Here is a 19505-nt window from a genome sequence, read left to right on the forward strand (position 1 = left end):
AAAAATCTATAAAGGACAGAAAACAGGCCATGGAAAAGCCCTTAAAAGAACTCTTTCTTTTCCTAATCCTTCCAAGGAAACAGTCTTTACCCAGAATCTTCTAGATTCAGCCTTGTAGCATTCAGATTCTCATAACACGCCCATCAGTATCTTAATTGACTTTTCCTCACCACCTCATCAATTTGTCACACAATTCTTATTCAACTTATATCCAGTTATTTCTGCACACTTTTACGCTGATTTAGAAAATGTCCTTCACACCAGTTTCTGTCTCTAATCATAAAATGCCATTTGCATTAGGATGAGTTAGTTTCATGAATGGATTTTTCTCCCATATGATTTTGTCTTTGATGGAGCCTCAGGCTCTGTAAACTTCATTCCAGACATTTTTGCAAAACAAGAGTTTTGGAGACTGCTTCCTCTTTAAATACATCTGCTTCTTTCTCCCTCTGTCCAAATCCTCAGAGTTGAAATCTTGGCTACATTTGTATATGTGGTTTCCATAAGTTTTAAATTTGACATTCAGTTCAATCCTTGACTCCAATAGCATTCTCTCCAGTCAACCAAACCGTCTCAGACAGGTGTAGGTTTTTATAGAGAGATTACACACACCCATGTGAGTGTGTGCATGCACACACACAATTTAAATATGCCAGATATAACAGACATAATCCTGTATGTTTTATCTAAACATTTCCACTTTGATGATTCCATAAGAATTGCATATCTGGAGTTACTTGAAACTAGCCAAAATCTTTTTTTATTTGTCTCTTGAATTGGTCTTGTGCATTGCTTTTTGATGGTTTTTGCCCAGTTTTCCACTTTAAGTAGTTACTTTTGTGACTGATTTGTAGAAGATCTTAGATATTAATACTAGTTCTGTGTCCTGTGTTGCAAATATTTTTCCAGTTTGCCATTTCCTTTTGAATGTTATGTGACTTTTGACATATGGAAATTTTTTCCTAATATAATCAAGATACTCCACTTTTCTAGTAACTAACTTTTTGTTGTTATTGTTCAGACGTTCAGTCATGCCCAGCTCTTTGCGACCCCATGGACTGCAGCACAGCAGGCTTCCATGTCCTTCACCATCTCCTGGAACTTGCTCAAACTCATGTCCATTGAGTCAACGATGCCATCCAACCATCTCATCCTGTCTAACTTTTAGCCAAGCGTTTTGAAAGGTCACAGGTTTGAGGCAAAGACCTGTGAAAGTCATCTGATACCACATTCCCTATCATGTCATTGAAAGAGCAGAGCCAGGGTTAGATATGGGAGAAAGGATTGGATTTACATGTATGCTTTCAAAAAGAACCCCTTTTGAAACTCAAGGAATGGAAGTAGGAGGAAGGCAATGTGGGGAGGGGTGGGGATGCCACCAGCGCCTTTATGAGAGTAATTTATGTGAACAGAAATTGGATGACTATTCCATAACCTTTTCAAAGTTCCTAAGCTTTGGGATGATTTCAGGGGATTTTGGGGGGGCTAATTCCTGCCCAGACTTGGGCAACCTGAATGATTCAGTGGCCCGGGGCTCCCTGGGGGCAAGGAAACCCTTTCAGTGGCTAGCAGTGTGGCAAGAGGTGAAAGTTGCTGCCTTCTCGCAGCTCTGACCAGTCCTCTGACACATGCCACCAGGGTACCTTCGCAGGGTTTCACACTTTGCTAGAATCTTTCACATGTTCTATCTTGCTTGACTATCTTTGCAACTATGTCAAATGAGTAGGATGCACCAAGGTTTCCCACCCTCATTTTTACAGAGTAGAAGCAAACAATTTCAAATTGAACTGACTTTGCAAACTCACTCAGTGATTGAGTTATGAAGTAAGGTGAGGAGCACAGGCCACTACAAAGGGGCAGTGTGGCCAACTAGAAGGTAAACAGGCAAAGAAACTGGGCACGTCTGCTATGAAATGCCAGCCCAGCCACTTACTTACTGTCTGACCTCAGGCAAGTAACTTACCTTCTGAGCTTCTATTTCTTATCTATAAAATGGAATAATGGTGACTGTCTTGCAGGATTGATGTGGGGATTAGGTGATATAGGATTCCATCTTCTTCAGGTCTTTTATCTTACTGGTTTGTATGTTTTTGAGGGCCTCCTTGAAGATATATGGAAGGAGCTGTCTATAGACATTCTGGAGACATAGAGAGCACGGAGAGCCTCTGCACAGGGCTTGGCACAGAGCAGATGCTGGAAAACCCAGCTCCTCTTCCATAATGTGGAGAAGGAAATCGCAACTCACTCCAGTATTCTTGCCTGGAGAGTCCCGTGGACAGAGGAGCCTGGTGGGCTGCTGTCCATGGGGTTGCACAGAGTCGGACATGACTGAGCGACTTCACTTTCACTTTCCACTTTCATGCAGTGGAGAAGGAAATGGCAACCCACTCCAGTATTCTTGCCTGGAGAATCCCAGGGATGGGGGAGCCTGGTGGGCTGCCATCTATGGGGTTGCACAGAGTCAGACATCACTGAAGCAACTTAGCAGCAGCAGCTTCCATCATGCCAGCTTACAAGCTCCTGAGACCTAAGATGCTCCCAGAGGCTTTCCTCTGAGGGGTCTTTGTTGGCTTATAATCCCACTCCTCCAGAAGCCCTTTCCTATCATAACATTTAGAATGTTGCTGGCATTAAAGAGAATACGACTCACTAAAAAATAACAATTATTTGCTCAGTAGGTCATTGTATAAGTAGGCTCAATGGCTCATACATAAATGTAAATGATTCTGAAAGAAGATTATTGAAGTAAGAGTCCAGCAAAAGGCCTCAGGAGAGGCAAAGAGCAAGAGTTAGCAAACTACTGCCCCAGGACCAAATCCGGCCCCCCACCTGCTCTTGTAAATAAAGGGTTTTTTCCAACCATACAGTATGGTAGCCTTTAAAGTTAATGTAATTTAGTGATGTTTAATTAATATTTTTTCCAATTTTATTGAGATATAGTTCTTTCTCTCTCTCTTCCATTTATATACATATCACCAATAAAGTTTTATTGGAACACAGACACTCCCATTTGTTCACATGGCAACTATAGCTGCTTTTGCTCCAACAGCAGGGTTGACTAGTTGCAATGGACTCTGTAGGCTTCACAGAGCCAAAAAAAATTTACTCTTTGCTCCTTTATAGTAAAGGTGTGCCAACAAGTGGTTTGTGAGCTACCACTTTCAAGATGTGACCTTAGACATTATTTATACTCATTATACCTCAAGTACCTTATCTATAAAATAGGGATTATAATAGTAGTGAATGAACAAGAGAATCCATGTATAAGCCTTGCATACAGTGAGTCCTCAGTTAACAATAGCTATCATTATTAATATTTATGCCATTGATTTACAGCAAAGGCCCTTGGGTAAAACCGTTACCTGCCCCAGGAACAAACACCCATGTATTTACCCTAGTTTCAAAGGTCCCCCATGCAGATATCAACAGCAACTAAAAGAGCCACCTTTTCTTGCCACAGTCATGTTTTCTTAAGAAGAGCCATTTCAATGCCATTAGCTCAGCTTCTAGGATGTTAAAAGCTTACGCTACCTCTCCTCCACACTTAATGTGGACATTTGGATCAGTATTACTATTTTCCAATAGTCTGTGTACCCTATCTGGGAGAGGGGGAATTGAATGAGGCATTTTGTTGGAATTAAATGTCAAGAGTACCAGCTGCTTCCTTCTAAAATTGTGAGCTAGATATTCCAAAAGGTATGAACCATCAATCAAAGTACATTGGAAGATTTTACATCTAGTTGTTTGTTGTTAGAAAATTAAAAAAAGATTTTTAAAGAAAACCAACCTTGACAAATGGCATTGAAATCCATTAAGGAAGCTGAGAAAATAGTAGTCCCACTTGTCTCCTAAATATAGTGGAAAATGCTTTCTCAGTGTAAAGAAGAAGTCTTGTCCTCAGTCCAATCAGCATATGGAGGTGATTTCCAAGAGAGAAGTGAAAAAAAAAAAAAAAATCCCGCAACTCAACCTTTCAGAAGTATCATAGTCATGCAGGGAGAAAATCTTGTACCCTCTTCCTCATTGTCAACCTTTGCAGGTTAAAAGAGCCAAGAGGACCCATCCCTGTGGTGGGGGGTTGGGGATGGGTGCAATTCTCCAGCCCAGCTTCTTGCAAGGTGGCTAGGCCTGGGAGGAGAGGGATCAGGAGGGTCTGCCCACTCTCTCACCAGGTACAGCATGACCTATCCAGGATGCCTTCTTTTGAGGATTACCTGCACCCCAGAAAGGCCACTGCTATGGGCTGTATTTCATCAACTCAGCCTTGGCATGGAGAAGAATCTTCTCCTCACCCTCACAGCCCAAATCCAGGAGCCTGAGTGGGTGGTGGAAAGGCAGGGATGACTGCGAGTCACAGGGGTCCTTTCATCAGAATCCCTCCTCCACCCCACTCCCATGCCCGTTGTATAGGCTCTGTATTCAGGCAACTCCTTAAAGTAGTTCTTAAGCTTGAATGACCATGACAATCACCTACACAGCCCTTCAAAAGTGTCAATGCTTGACCTGGGGCCCCACCCCCAGAAATCCTGATATAATATAGGTCTAGGGAGGGTGCTAGGCATTCCTTTTTTTAGGTGTGTGTGTGGGGAGGGCTACATATTCAAAACCTCCCAAATAATCCAAATGTGTTGACCTACTATGTGTCAGGCAGTCTTCTAGGTGGGTTGAACAGTGACAAGCATAGGCAAGGTACCTGGTCTCATGAAGCTTACGGTCCAGCGGAAAAGGTGGAGAATAAATAGATGAATGGCCAAGATATTTTCTAACGCACTATTTTCCAGGTAGTGCTTACCAGCAAAATAAAGCTGAGGCTGAGTAGGAGAGAGCTGGCAGATGGGGGGTTATTAACTTTAGATTGTGTGTGCTTAGTTGCTCAGTTGTGTCTGATTATCTGTGACCCCATGGACTGTAGCCCTTCAGATTCCTCTGTCCATGGAATTCTCCAGCAAGAATGCTGGAATTGGTGATTGTTCCCTTCTCCAGGGGATCTTCCTGACCCAGGGATCAAACCCAGGTCTCCTGCTTTGCAGGAGGATTCTTTACCATCTAAGCCACCAGGGAAGCCTTTACATTTACAAACTTTAGATTGAGTAACTTTAGGTTGACTTAAGTTGTTTTCATACCTTGGCTATTGTGAGTAATGCTGCAACAAATATGGGAGTGCAGATATCTCTTTGAGATAACAGCTTTGTTTTCTTTGGATATGTACCCAGCAGTGAAGTTGCTGAATTGTATAGTAGTTCTATTTTTAATTTCTTATGGAATCTCCATACTGGATGTACTTTTATTTCGTTAATACAAGACACACACAGAATAGAGCAATGCCTGTGAGTATGTGTACATGTATGTGTGTGTGTGTTTGAGACAGAGAGGAAGAAAGTGAGGACACAAATGTGGTAACATCTCATTGAAGAAAAAATGAGAAAAACTGAGACATTCCAATAACCTTCATTTCTGAATTTGGACAACTCCTCCCTACACTAATTTCCTTTTGGATTTTCACAGTTGAAATGCCTAGGGAAGGACACAAAACTGTCCAAGATATGAGTCTTGCTATTATTTCAATTTCCTAGACGAGTAATTAAGCCCTCGAAGGTCTGATCCACTGTGGCATTTTCCCCTCTTCTCTCTTTTCCTCCTTTGCCTTCAGCAGGGGAACTCTGCCCTCCAAGGAGGCTTTTGGGCAGTTCTGTCCCTGCAGCCACTTGGCTCAAGCTCAGAACAGGAGCCTGAGAGCAGGAGCCTGAGAGTAGATGTGTGTTTCTCCCCCAAGTCAAGCCTTTTAACTGGCCACTGTAGCTGCTTCTGAGACAAGGAGAAATGGGAGCCATTTCTCCTTGTTTAATCTCACATCCTCTTCATGCCCAAAACTCAGATTTAAGAGACTGGAGGTTGATCTCCAGTACCAATAGATGTGCTACCAACAACATATGAATCCAGTGTAATGCTCACAACAATAAAGAATCAGTGATGTTTGCTACTGCGAAATATTTCCACATGGCAAATTAATTCATACTGATTATGAACTGGCAACTAATGGTAATATTAATTTTATCAGAAGAAAACACAACCTAAATTCACATGTGCTGTTAAAGCCAAAGACAAATCTGTTTTAAAAAGCAAATATAGCAGTGGATAGTAGGAGAATCCGAGCCCAGCAGCACCTCTGTGTTGGGTACCTCCGTGGCAATCTATGTAATGCAGGGTACAATGGGAGAGAGAAGAGGATGAATCCCGGGCTGAAGGCAGCTTACATATGGATTGGAAAAACAAAACCTAACCATGAAATAATTAGTTTAATACAAGGAAAAACACTGTATTCACGCCTCCTTAAGATCATGCAATAGAATTTATCTTCTTGGAGAGATAATTGGGTATAAGAGTAACAAAAGAAGTTATAGGAAGAAGCTGAATTTCAGTTCAGTCTGGAAGATGAGGTGGGTCAATAGAAAGAATATTCCTGGATGACCAACCAGTCTAATCAAGGGCAAAGAGGTAAGAGTTACTTTGTCCCATGTAGAAAACAGTGAAAGAGTGTTCTCCACTGGGTTGAGGGGATTTTAGAGACAAAGGGAATTGAATTGGACCTGCTTATAAAGGACTTTGAAGGTCAAAGAAAGAGATTTACACTTGATTCGCTCTGTGTATCAGATGGGGAATATATTTAGCTACAAGCCACAGAACTCTGAATACATTTTCTTAAGCAAGTAAAGGATTTATTTTCTTAAATAACAAGAAATGCAGCACCAAACGGGTGCAGGAGTTCCACAGTGACACTTTTCCTCTTGCCTTCAGCCATACTTTGTGGAAGGCATTGTCATTAACCTCATCACTTCACTGTTCCAATACGACTGCTCCATCTCCAGCCTCGTATCCATGTTTCAGGCAGAAAAAAGAGACAGGAAAGGATAAAGCGGGTGGTTTCTGCATTAGGAGTGCAAAAGCTTTCTCAGAAGTTCCTAGCATCCTTTGCTTACATCTCATTGGCCAATACTGTGGCACAAGGCAACTCCTAACTGAAAGGATGTCCAGGAAGGGGAGTGTTCTTGCCAGGCACATCATCACCATAAGCAAAATTAGGGTGATGAATGTTCAGAAGATGGACTTAGCATTGGTATTAAAGCGATTTGGAAGAAAGGAGAACTACGATCTGGAAAAGTGGATGGACACTGTTGAAAGTAATCCTGGAGTAATGTGGTGGGCACTTGAACTAGAGTCCTAGGTATGGGAATGGAAAGAAAATGAGGTGCTAATAGTCATGTCAAAGGAACAATGAACAAAATGTTGTAAAAACCACCCAAGAATGAATGGTCAATGTGGTTAGGTGTTGGCAAATTGACTTCTCGGTCCTTTTTTCTATGCAGAAAGTTAACATTTGGGGTGGATGAGAGACAACTTATTAGAAAGGAGAACCTGATAAAGAAAAACTCCAGAATCAGAGACATGCTGAAGCAATAAAAAATCCTAAACTGTATTACATTATATATTATTACTGATAAAAACAGAATAAAATCATTTTAAGACTAGAAAATTATTGCAATTTGAAAATGAATCACTTAAAAATGTTAGTGAGTACCAGTCATTGTACAAGTCAGAGAAGGCAGAGAAAAGTTTGTGAACTGGTCCTGACCTCAAGGGGGTCACAGTGCGGTGGGGAGGCAGATTGCTGCAATACTCTGGGAGGAGGCTACATCAAAGGTGTGGGTACAGACTTGGGGACTGAGAGGAAAGAGGGACTAACTCTATCTGAGGGCTGGAGCATGCTTTGTGCTTTGACATTTTATGATTTTGCAGTGGCATAAATAGAATCATACTTCTGAAAGGAGATTTTAAATTAACTACCTCGAGGTTCCGGGGTGGGGAGGACTTGACATCGCCCACATCCAACAGTCTCATCCTTAGCGTCTTGGAGTTCCTTCTCAGTCCTGGGGAAAGAGCCGAGGAAAAACTCAGGGGTGGGCAGAATGGAGAAACTGGATTCATCATATTTGAGTGTGATTCTGTAATCACTGTGAATCCTGAAGTCAGACTTATCTTTTTGGGGAAATGAGACAGTCAGTTCAGATGCTCAGTCATGTCCAGCTTTTCGCGACCCCATGGACTGCAGCACAACCAGCTTCCCTGTCCATCATCAACTCCCGGAGCTTGCTCAAACACGTGTCCATCAAGACGGTGATGCCATCCAACCATCTCATCTTCTGTCGTTCTCTACTCCTCCCGCCTTCAATCTTTCCCAGTGTCGGAGTCTTCTCCAATGAGTCGGCTCTTCAAATCAGGTGGCCAAAGTATTGGAGCTTCAGCTTCAGCATCGTTCAGTCCTTCAGCATTCATTCAGTCCTTCCAATGAATATTCAGGACTGATCTCCTTTAGGATGGACTGGTTGGATCTCCTTGCAGTCCAAGGGACTCTCAAGAGTCTTCTCCAACACCATAGTTCAAAAGCATCAATTCTTTGACACTCAACCTTCTTTATGGTCCAACTCTCACATCCATACATGACTACTGGAAAAACCATAGCTTTGACTAGACGGACTTTTATTGGCAAAGTAATGGCTCTGCTTTTTAATATGCTGTCTAGGTTGGTCAGAGCTTTTCTTCCAAACCTGAACTTTCAAGATTGAATGTAGTTTACCTGTGGTTGAATGTGGTTTATTCGTGACTTTCTTAATGCGGTCTTTGTGGTTGCTTACACTTATTTCCTTGATGATATAAGCCTGGGTCATAAAGCTGCATGCCCAAAGTATAAACCAGGGTAAACTCTGCCGTTAGGTAAGCAGAGGAAGGTTCAGAGGTTCAGTGACTTATCCAAGGTCAGAGGTAAAAATGTGGGCGCCAGAACTCTAATTATTCTGCTGCCCGGGCATCAAAAGATGTTGGGCAGAAAAAGAGTCCAGGGAAACGTATAAAGAGAATTGTTCAGCTTTCAAAAGGAAGGGGATTTCAATACTAATTTTGTCTGAATATTTGCTGTTTGAAAGACAGTATGCATTTTTATATTTTAAATGCAAGTATTTGAATAACTAAGTTACTCACAGTATATAATTGTATCAGTTGAAAGGGTATGTAATTAAAAGTCTCCTCTCTGTGCAGGGAGTTGTACAACTGAGCAGCATCTTCCTACAGACTGATGGAACTGTTCCCTCAGACTAGCAGCTAGACTTTCAAGCTTTCTTCCTCCAGCCATACAGTCTTTCTCTGGCGAGGCAACTAAGTACAAGATTCCTGTATTTCTTTCCAAAAATAGACTATGTGTACAAGTGCATGGGGAGATGAGTCTATATATTTTATAAGTATATATATTTTCCAAGAATGGGTTTTAGTGAGTAGAATGAATACAAGAATCAGCAATGAAGCAGGTCAATGAAAAAATCTTGAATTAAAAAGCATAAGGAAAAATGGAATTATTATTCATCAGAAGGCAGAAAAAGAGCAGGAACCCGACCCATGTAAAAATAAAAAGAAAGGATGAGGTCACAGATTCATATTCCCATTAGGATGGGCATTTCCACAAAGCTAGTGAGTATTTGCCTGGAGATCATGGGGCACTGGGTGTTGTTGAGTAAGCAAGAGAAATGGTGGTGGCCTGCCCTCCTGGGATATTGTTTGCTAGAATGGAGACACACTCCCTCAGAGGCCTCCCTCAGGCATGTGGTCACTGTCCCCTTGGGCATTTCCAGAGCCCTCCCACATTCATTCATTTCAGTGTTACAGGACATTCCATCTTCCAGGTCAATGGAATAGGCCACACACTGGCCAAAGATTCTGAGCCAGGATAAAGCAGAGGGGACCATGTTTTCTGGAAAGCACAATCCTAGTCATTGCCACACCTTCCCTAAAGCCCCTTCCTCACTGGAGATGTTCTTGGCAGTTCATTGATGTGAAGTTGGCTCAGGATGAATTGGAACAGGCCAAGTAAACCAGTTACTTCTTCTTTCATGTAATGGCAAAATTCTGCTTGGGATCATAGAGCAAGAGCAAGCTAGAACATGGCATCTGCCAAGTAAATTCCCAAGCAATTAGTGAATCCCAACAATATATAAGGAAACAGGCATGTTTCTGACTTTCTACCAGACTCTGTTAGAAATACAAGCTATCCACCCACACAGAAAGGAGACTGGCAGCACAGGATCCAGTCAATGAGTGGAGCAAACATGACAGAGTTAAGAAAAGTGAGGAATGTTCTTCCAACTCTGGTGGAAAGGCAAGTTTCACCTCTGAGTCTCCATAAAGCCTCCAATAGGTTAGGTTCTTTCCACCTCCTGCCCTGTAGAAACTTGGGACACTCTGGTTAATATCTTCAATGAAAGGTATCAGAGAAAGAAGATAGCTGGCTTCACAGGTAGACTTCACAGAGTATCGGCTCCTGGTGGGACTGCCATGACTCAGGATTTGGTCAGCAGGCTTGCAGATTCACCAGTTCCATTTTTTAAGAGACTCCATTAATCAGTCTTGGGGGAAATGATTCATTCACAAGAGTGATCTATGGACCTAAATGTCAATATCAACCTATTAATTGACAAGGGGTAGGAGCATATTTTCTAGTCACCAGAATGATCTTCCCCACTAAAGGCAGAGTAACTTACATTTCAAAGCATGTTGGAGCAATTAGAGAAGACTATTTGCTGAACACGCAAGCAGGGCCAAAGACTAGAAGACCTGGAAGGATACAGTTTAACGCACAATCCCTGCCTCACAAAGTTCTTGCTGAATAGAATACATACAAAAGCAAAAAAACCCTGGTATCAGCCATATATAACATCTCCCCTTTGGACAGAGCAGGAATTTAGATCATCAAATTCTTAAAGACAAATACCCCTCTTTATATACCATATGCATGTTATTGGATGCTTTCCAAAGATATGAACTGATTAGAGTGTAGAGTCTGGTCATCTTAACTACTGCTGGGTATTTCTCAAATATCCTTAACTGTGTCTTTTATAATATACAGAGGGGCATTTTGTACGTTTCTTTTATATTTTTAAACTTAGTTTGAATTTATGCACAGTACAATTCATTTCTTTTGTTCCATGAGTTTTGACAAATATGACAATTATGATACAAAACAGATTTTTGCTCCCCTTTCCACAAAACTATTGCCTTGAGTGACATTTTTGAAATAGGTTCCTTCCACACATGGCTAACTGCATCTATTATGTGTTGGTTCTTACTACTTTTGCTTGCCAGAGGGTCACATTTTCTGGTATTATCTACCGATTCTAAGGTCCAACAGACCAAATATGCTGTCATTTTCAGAGACAGACTAAATTCAGACTAAATTTTAAATATGCATGTATTTATTGGCTTAGCTAGGAGTGGGTATATCAAGTTTACTTAATTTATGAACATGGAATAATAAAATTTAGATATATTCTAAGGATACTCCAAAGAAATTAGAAAAATTCTAACATTCCAGTTGGAGCTCCATCCCTGGGTGATATATTAGCTCTGAGAGTTGGGAGAGAGAACTGCTAAGTCATTATCTCCAATTCATTTCCTTCCTTTAAATGGGTCACGAGGACAGTGATAACCCTCCATGCTAGCAGCTGTTCCAGTGTTCAAGTAACTAGTGCTTTTCAGAAACTAGATCTAGGCATTAAGCACTTTCCTAAATGAAAACCACATTCATTTAACCTATGCAAGTTAGTAGCTGAATTTCTTGTTGTTTTAAGAAGGACTCTTTAAAAGCATATCTATATCTATATGTAAATAGTATGTATGCATGCTCATTATGGACAATTTAAACAATGGAAAACAAAATTTGACTTTATGTTATGTCTTGGTGGTATTTAGTAACTTAAAAAAAAAAACATTATGTGACTTCAATTAACTATTGCACATGTGAATAGGTCTCATTACCAATTAATATTTTCTGACCAACCTAGGAAACTCAACTCATGCTATGGGTGGATAGATTACTTTTTATAATAAAATGAAAGGAATTCAGGTTTAGAAACTAAACAGGGGACACAGGAGCATCCAGAAGGGCCCTGGGGTCTGGCTACCAGGCATCTGGTTCCCTCTTCTGGAGTCTCCGTCTAACCCAGGGAGTGACAAGGCAGACCATTTATTTCTGGAGAACACGATACTCTACCTGCCAGATGCATACAGAGATCCTTCTGTTCCTGCCAATATTGGGAACTCAAGACTGAATCATTACTTGCCAAACACCTGCAGATGAGGAAATCAGCAGTACAACCACATATATAGTAAGACAATTATGTTGAATCATCAGAATGTTTAATTCTAAGATTCAAAGTCTTTTTCTGTTACCACAAATTCAGAAAGAACCAGGTGATCCAATAAAATCCCATTTTGGAGGAGCCTTATAATAATATCCCTTTGTACGAATAGAGAGAGGTTGGCAGTCAATTCACGCATTTCCCCTCCTGCCTTCCTGTTATCCTCCCACGACTCCCCACCCTTCGCTGCTCTCACTGCTGCTTCTTATGCTTCAACTTCTCCACTTGCACCTCCTCCCTGCTTGCATCTTTGCTGAGGTCAGAGCTGCAGGGCTGAGCACGTAAATACAATGCCACTCTCTCAAACTAAAAGGGAAGCCAGCATCTCCAATAGGAAAATGTAATGTTTTCCAAGGAAACACTGGGAACCTTCAAGGAATAAAGAATATCAGAGAATATATTCTTTCACCAATTTCAGAATGAATAGAAATCAGTGTTGTGGAATGAGGATAAACAGATCTGCCCCTGGGATGCTGACTCAGAGTGACTCTTCTAATAACATTTACTGGACTGAACTTCCATTCCAATGAGAACCACAAAATACCAGTAATTTTATCTGGGGGATATTTATATTTTGGTGCAGTAGGTGAATTCCCAATTAAAGGGCATTATTAGAAGAATTTTTTTTCCCCAAAACTAAATGTAGTTTCTTCTTGGTCAAGCCTTGTATTTCTAATTGATCTTTACGGTTCAAAGAGGAGATTTTGTTTTTGTTTTTAAAATCCATTCATTCCCCATTTCCTCATTAACTAACTGTCATGGGTAACACCTGTTAGAGAAGACATCCTGAACCCCATTTTCCTCTAGAATAGATCAACCCAATATTCTCCTCCTCAAACCATGTGCTTCGTGACTTGCAGCCTATTGGGTTTGGTGGCTGAGTATACATGGAAGAAAGCCAGGGACCTTAGAACATTCTCTGACTACAGCAATGAAAATGCATGATTATTCTAAGGCCGCTCCCTCTCCACCCTCACGTTAGTACAAAGGATAGACTGCTACTAACTTCCCAGACATTTCCTTGGGGTGGAAGAGTGAGGGTAATCACCCACTCCTGGTTTATGCTTCACAGTTTCAATCCAGGGGTCTTTCTAACTGCCACCTTTTGGACTTTTCAGGCACCTCTTTTCTGACTGAGTTGCGGAACCTTGTACTCTAGCATTAGTACAGCCAGGATTTAGGGCTTACCCTGAATCTGAGAGTCAGTTCAGAGGATGATATCCTTGGGAACTGAGCCAAACAAAAGCACACGCAAGGTGTGTATATTGGGTTCTTCCCACAGTGACTGCCTGAGAATTTATGTGTCCTCATGATCTGATTAGGTATGTCCTCCAAAAGTCACCTGCAGTCTATATAAATGTAAGATATAATAAAATTCAACATAAAAGTTTCCATATGGAGACTTTAAGAATAAAAGTAAGAACCATTCATTTCTTCTCTCATCCCACAGTGGTTTATTGATCACCTGCCTTGTGCCAGGCATCATTGGGGACTGGAAACCAGCAGTGTGTCCAACAGACCCAGTCTCTGCCCTCACAGTCCAGCAGGAGCTGCAAGAGCTGGTTTGCCAGCGTTGACCCAGCACTGCCCCAGTGTCTGAGACTTTGAGTTTGACATACAGGTCCCCTGTCTCTGGGAAAGTGACCTCTTATATTAGGCAGGGACAATTCCTCAGCTTCCCACAGACTGGCTAAAATAGCTCATGAGACCACCCCGTCCCCTTCGTCCCAACCCAATCCCAAAACCCTTTTGTAACCAAAATAATCTGTTATGAACGTAAGACTTGAAGATATGTCCATAATAGTAAAGAACCATAGAGAAGGGATGAGAGAGTATCCTTACACTAGAAGGTTGATTTCCATACTAAGTAAATAAACTCATCCTGGTCTTTCCCATTGGCTTTTTTGAGTGTGGTTCACAGTGCCTGCTGGGACAAGATCAGCTCGAGGCAAATAGGTATAGCCCTGGTTTGAGGAGGCCCAAAATGCCAGTCACTATTGACCAAGAGCTTCAGCTTGGAAAACAGAGATGAGGTCAGTTGGCTTCAATCCCTGATTACCACCTCAGGCCTCCTTTCCTGTTTATCCTTTCTTACCACGCGAGAGTACAGTATTAAACTGTCCAGTGTTAATAAGCTTTCACAAATACACCTTATTTTAAGTATCCAACAACCCCATGGGGATATTTCAACCCCTATTTCACGGATGAGAAAATCAAACCTCCAGATTAACTTCCTCATTTTCCCACAGCTGCTAACACAAAGCCAGCGTTCAAACCCAGATCCTCAGGCTTCAAACCAATGCTCTTTGCATTCTCCCATAGCTGTCTACTTTGACAATTTCAGTTCTTTATTTTTGCACATTATTTCAGCACATCCTGGTAGAGAACTGGCTTCTAACCTGCTGTTTTTCTGGGAGCAGCCACAGACTATGAGCCAGAGGGCTTGCAGTTCCTCACCCTCTGTGCCGACCCATGCCTCTCTTGCCTCCTGCATGGGGATCCCACATCTTTCATGGATGCCAGTGGGGCTATTTTTAGAGATAGAGGGGAACGTGTAGGTTGCAAACATTCAGGTCTTTCGGAGTCTGTTAATATTTTTGCAGAGGCCATTCAGGGTTTTAAGTTGACTGATAAAAGGCCTCCTGAGGAGACATCTGTTCTCTGCTCTCCCCTTCAATACTCCCCATCCCTGACACGGACTTGGTTTTGGGGTGTAATTCTTTTACCGCCCCCCCCCCCAGGGCCCTCTTTGTCACCTTAGATTGAAAAGACAGCTGACTTCTGTCTCAAGAAGATCAGGAGGAAGCAGATCTAGTTCTCCTTGACCTCTGTAGGGATCGGCACTGCTCCTTAAGATCTTTATGCAGGAAGGGGATGCTGCCTTACGAGTCTGGAGAAATGTCCATGGACGAATCTCAATGCTTTTTGAAACCTCTTGAGTTACAATTTTATTCTAGAGAGGGCAGACTACTATTTTAGAGGTGGGGTATATATATGCACAAGTCAGAAACTGGGGGGGGGGGGGGTGGAATTTTTGCCATATTAAAATAGGAAATTAAAATGTGCATATGTAAAATCTCTGAATTTGCAGACATAATTCTGCATTTGTGTTAAAAATCACATCATCTCTGTTCAATAATGTTTCTTCACTTTAGTAGGTCAGTGGCGACAAAATAAAATTGCATTTGCCTCACCAGGGTCTACAGAAAATCACTGGTCCTCTCACCTCTGGAACCCTCACACTGCACTGCTCAGCAAGTGGTCATTCCCAGGGGCCAGAGCCCTGGGTGAATCCAGAGCCTATCCCAGCCCTGTCTTCAGTGGCTCGAGGCCAGACCTGACTCCTGACCAGGCTGACTGGTTCTGTGAGCGCGTCTGCTGAGCAAAGGGGGCCAATTCCATTCAGGCCCAGAAGATCTAGGTAGAAAGGGCCTTTCTGGAAATGTGAAGTCAGCCATCTGGTTCTTTCCACCTGTACTCAAGCAAGGAGGCTACAAGACTGGCAAGGAGACATGTATGAGGAAGCATGGCCCCTGGCTGAGATTCTGGCCCCAGAGGCTCTCCCAGACATGCCAGAGAAATCAGAGGTACCACAGGAGTCACCAACACCAAAGACCAAGCTCTATGATGACGCCTGTATGAAGGAAGAGACACAAGTGCAGTCTGAGAGACTCACAATCAGGATTTTTTTCCCTGATGTTGCTTCAGGTGGAAGAGTAGAACGCACAGATTGCCAAAATGACTCTGTTAACACTGAAGTATATGCTTTTCTGAATCACATTGATCTTGTCTGCTCAATATACCCCAGCAGCCTTGCTGGGGGTGGATATTCAGATAGTCTGAGATCTGTAAACAGTAAAGTCTGCTCTCCTGTGTGGCCTTCAGTATCCCCATGCCCCAGCAGCAAAGGCCCTTAGACAGGGAGAGGCAGTGGAGATCAATTCACTTAGGGAAGAAATTATCCTAAAAGACATTTAAATCACCATTTGGCAGATGCAATTGCATCTCAAGCTGAAAGAAGGTGTCCTAGTTCTGACTCCTGAACTGAGTAGAAGTGGGATTTCAGCAGTCACTTCATCTCTCTGGGCCTTGGTACTCTCGTCTTAGATGGGGAAAATGCCCAGTGAATTCTCAGGTTTCTTCTCAATCCAGCCCGTTCTCATACCCTGCTCCCACCCCAGCCCCAGCTATGGTTTTGTGACTGGATTTTCACTGGAGCCCTAGGGTCCCACTCCAAGAGGCCAGTGCTTTCTACGTTAGTAACCGAGTTTGCAAGGGGGAAAAATGATATTTTAAACAGCCTTAGGATAAACGGGGATAGGTATTAAACAAACATTACTCTCTATAAATTGGTACTGACATGTAGCCAAAAATGTTAATGGAAAAAAAGGGATTTTTTTTTTTAACAATAAATTTCTTTCTTTTTAAAGGAGAATTGCCAAGGATGCAGAAGGAACTGAAGATGGTCAAAGACGAAGATGTGCATTTCAGTTTGGGTGTGAAGAGGGCCCCCTCCTTTCCCCACGGCCTGCAGCCTGTGGTTTCCCGAGGGAAGGCTCCCCCAGGACACCCCTTCCCGGAAGCTCTCCGGGGGCCGTTTTCCCAGTTCCGGTACGAGCCTCCTCCAGGAGAGCTAGACGGATTCCCAGGGGTGTTTGAAGGAGGAGGGTCTCGGAAACGCAAGAGCATGCCCACCAAGGTGCCCTATAACCACCCCGCGGAAGAAGGGGCTCTCGGCCTGCACCCCGAGGAGAGCAAGAACCCGGGGGCCCCGGACCTCCCCCTGCTCTTCCCGCCGCCGCCGCCGCCGCGGCCCAAGTACGACTCGCGGATGATCGACCTGTGTAACGTAGGCTTCCAGTTCTACCGCAGCCTGGAGCACCTGGGCGGCAAGGCCGTCAAGCAGGAGCCCGTGAAGCCCAGCGCCGTGTGGCCTGCGCCCGCGGCCCCTCCGTTCCTGCCTGCGCCCTACCCCTACTACCCCAAGGTGGCCCCGGGCCTCGTGTTCCCCTTCTTCGTGCCCTCGGCCTCACCCTTCCCCTTCAGCCGGCACACCTTCCTGCCCAAGCGGCCGCCGGAGCCGCCGCTGCCCCGCAAAGCCGAGCCGCCCGAGAGCGAGGAGACCAAGCAGAAGGTGGAGCGGGTGGACGTGAACGTGCAGATCGACGACAGCTACTACGTGGACGTGGGCGGCGCGCAGAAGCGCTGGCAGTGCCCCAACTGCGAGAAGTCCTACACCTCCAAGTATAACCTGGTGACCCACATCCTGGGCCACAGCGGCATCAAGCCGCACGCCTGCAGCCGCTGCGGGAAGCTCTTCAAGCAGCTGAGCCACCTGCACACCCACATGCTGACGCACCAGGGCACCCGGCCCCACAAGTGCCAGGTGTGCCACAAGGCCTTCACGCAGACCAGCCACCTGAAGCGCCACATGATGCAGCACAGCGAGGTGAAGCCGCACAACTGCCGCGTCTGCGGCCGGGGCTTCGCCTACCCCAGCGAGCTCAAGGCCCACGAGGCCAAGCACGCCAGCGGGCGGGAAAACATCTGTGTGGAGTGCGGCCTCGACTTCCCTACCCTGGCCCAGCTGAAGAGGCACCTCACCACGCACCGGGGCCCCATCCAGTACAACTGCTCCGAATGCGACAAGACCTTCCAGTACCCCAGCCAGCTGCAGAACCACATGATGAAGCACAAGGACATCCGGCCCTACATCTGCTCCGAGTGTGGCATGGAGTTCGTGCAGCCCCACCACCTCAAGCAGCACTCCCTCACCCACAAGGTACTGAGGGGCTCCCTGCCGGGGGCGGGGCTCCCGGCCAGAGGCGGGGCTGGCCCGTCTTTGGAGGAGAGGACCCAGGAGCCCTGCGTGGCTCCCCACCCCTAACACATGTAGAGCCCTAATGTTCTTCTTCACCTTGAAATGGGAGAGAATGAGGAGCCCAGCCATCAAGCCCTTTCCCACCTAGACTTCTAGAGTCTCCGGTGGGCCGAAAAAGAAAGAATGCGGTTTGGAGAGGAGGGTGAGGAGAGATGAAGGACACGTCACAGCGGGTCCTTGTGCTGTTCTTAGCCTTCCAGATTTCCTAAGAGTTCATGTTTGGAAACTTCATCCAGGGCACTAGCATGAGTGTGTCATCAGTCCCAACCACCCAAGACCAGCTTTGCACCTGGGGTACACTAGTCAGAGCCTTCTAGAAGACTCTGGAAAGTTCTCTTGGTCTTTTTCTGCTGAATCTGTGGCTACCTTTTGGTTTAGTTTCTCCTTTCAAGTGCTTCATTTACAGGTGACTCTGTGGGGAGCAGAGTCTTGGCCTGGGTCCAGCAGGGTCCTGCTTCCCCCGCTGAGCTTCTGCCACATGGTTGCAGTGCTCTCTGGTTTGTATTATAGGAGGCATGAGTGCATTCTTCTTTTCTGGGTTTGGTTTTCTCTTCCCCTGTCTCAGATCTTCAAGGAGAAATACAGGCCCACATGCTGCCTTCAGCCTAGTTTGCAACCAAAGCCCTCGAGTCCCTCAGGATGAACTAAAACAAGTCCCTGGTGTGTCCCTGAAATCTTACCCAGCTAAGCTAACTTAGGTCAACTTTGAGCTTCCAAGAGGGGAAGTTTGCCCCACTGACCTCTACTCTATCACCCTTGACTTCAAGTGGTTTTCTTGGCAGGAGAGACTTCTAGCGAGCCAGAGTTGCTAAAACAGTCTTTCATTCTGAAAGGTCAGTGGAGAACTTTGCCCAGCCAAAATAACATTTCTGCTCTGGCTTTGTGGGTTTCATCTGATCGGTTAAGACCAAGCAAGACAAAATGTGTAGCTGCCTTGGCTCTGCACAAACAGCTGCCCTGCAAAAGACTCCTTAGAAACCCCCAGAGAGGAGGTCCCTGCCTAGTGCAGGAGCCATCAACAACGAGCCTGAACTGAGAGGCAGCGGCCAGAGGGACTGTGTGCTGATTTCAGGGATTCCTATATGTGTGGAAAAGGAATCAGATACATTGTAGAACGTATGAAACTTCTGTAAGATTGTTCCTATACTTGGATATATGATCTAGTTATCATCTCGATCACAACCAAGTATAGGAATAATCTTGAGAATAAAGATACTGAAGTAAATTTTAAAACTCATTAAGAAAATAGTTTTTGTTAATAATTTTAAACTCACTGTTTCAGTATGCAACACATTTTAAAAATTCATCATCTTAGGAGGACATTAAAATTTAGATCTCTCCATTAGCATAAATCCTTTCTCATCTGCAGTCACCGAGACTAGACA

General features: G+C 44.1%; 1 protein-coding gene across 2 annotated transcripts in view; it reads left to right on the top strand.

Moving 5' to 3' along the window:
* ZNF366 (zinc finger protein 366) overlaps window positions 1-19505 on the top strand; it is a 61487-nt gene that overhangs the window by 25845 nt on the left and 16137 nt on the right. For both annotated transcript variants that reach the window (XM_006078182.4, XM_006078183.4), the window contains exon 2: window positions 16670-18021. In XM_006078182.4, coding sequence (XP_006078244.2) covers window positions 16684-18021 — 1338 coding nt within the window. In that variant the 5' untranslated portion in view covers window positions 16670-16683. The remainder of the gene's footprint in view (window positions 1-16669; window positions 18022-19505) is intronic.

Source organism: Bubalus bubalis, chromosome 19 (assembly GCF_019923935.1).
Source record: "Bubalus bubalis isolate 160015118507 breed Murrah chromosome 19, NDDB_SH_1, whole genome shotgun sequence".
NCBI lineage: Eukaryota > Metazoa > Chordata > Mammalia > Artiodactyla > Bovidae > Bubalus > Bubalus bubalis.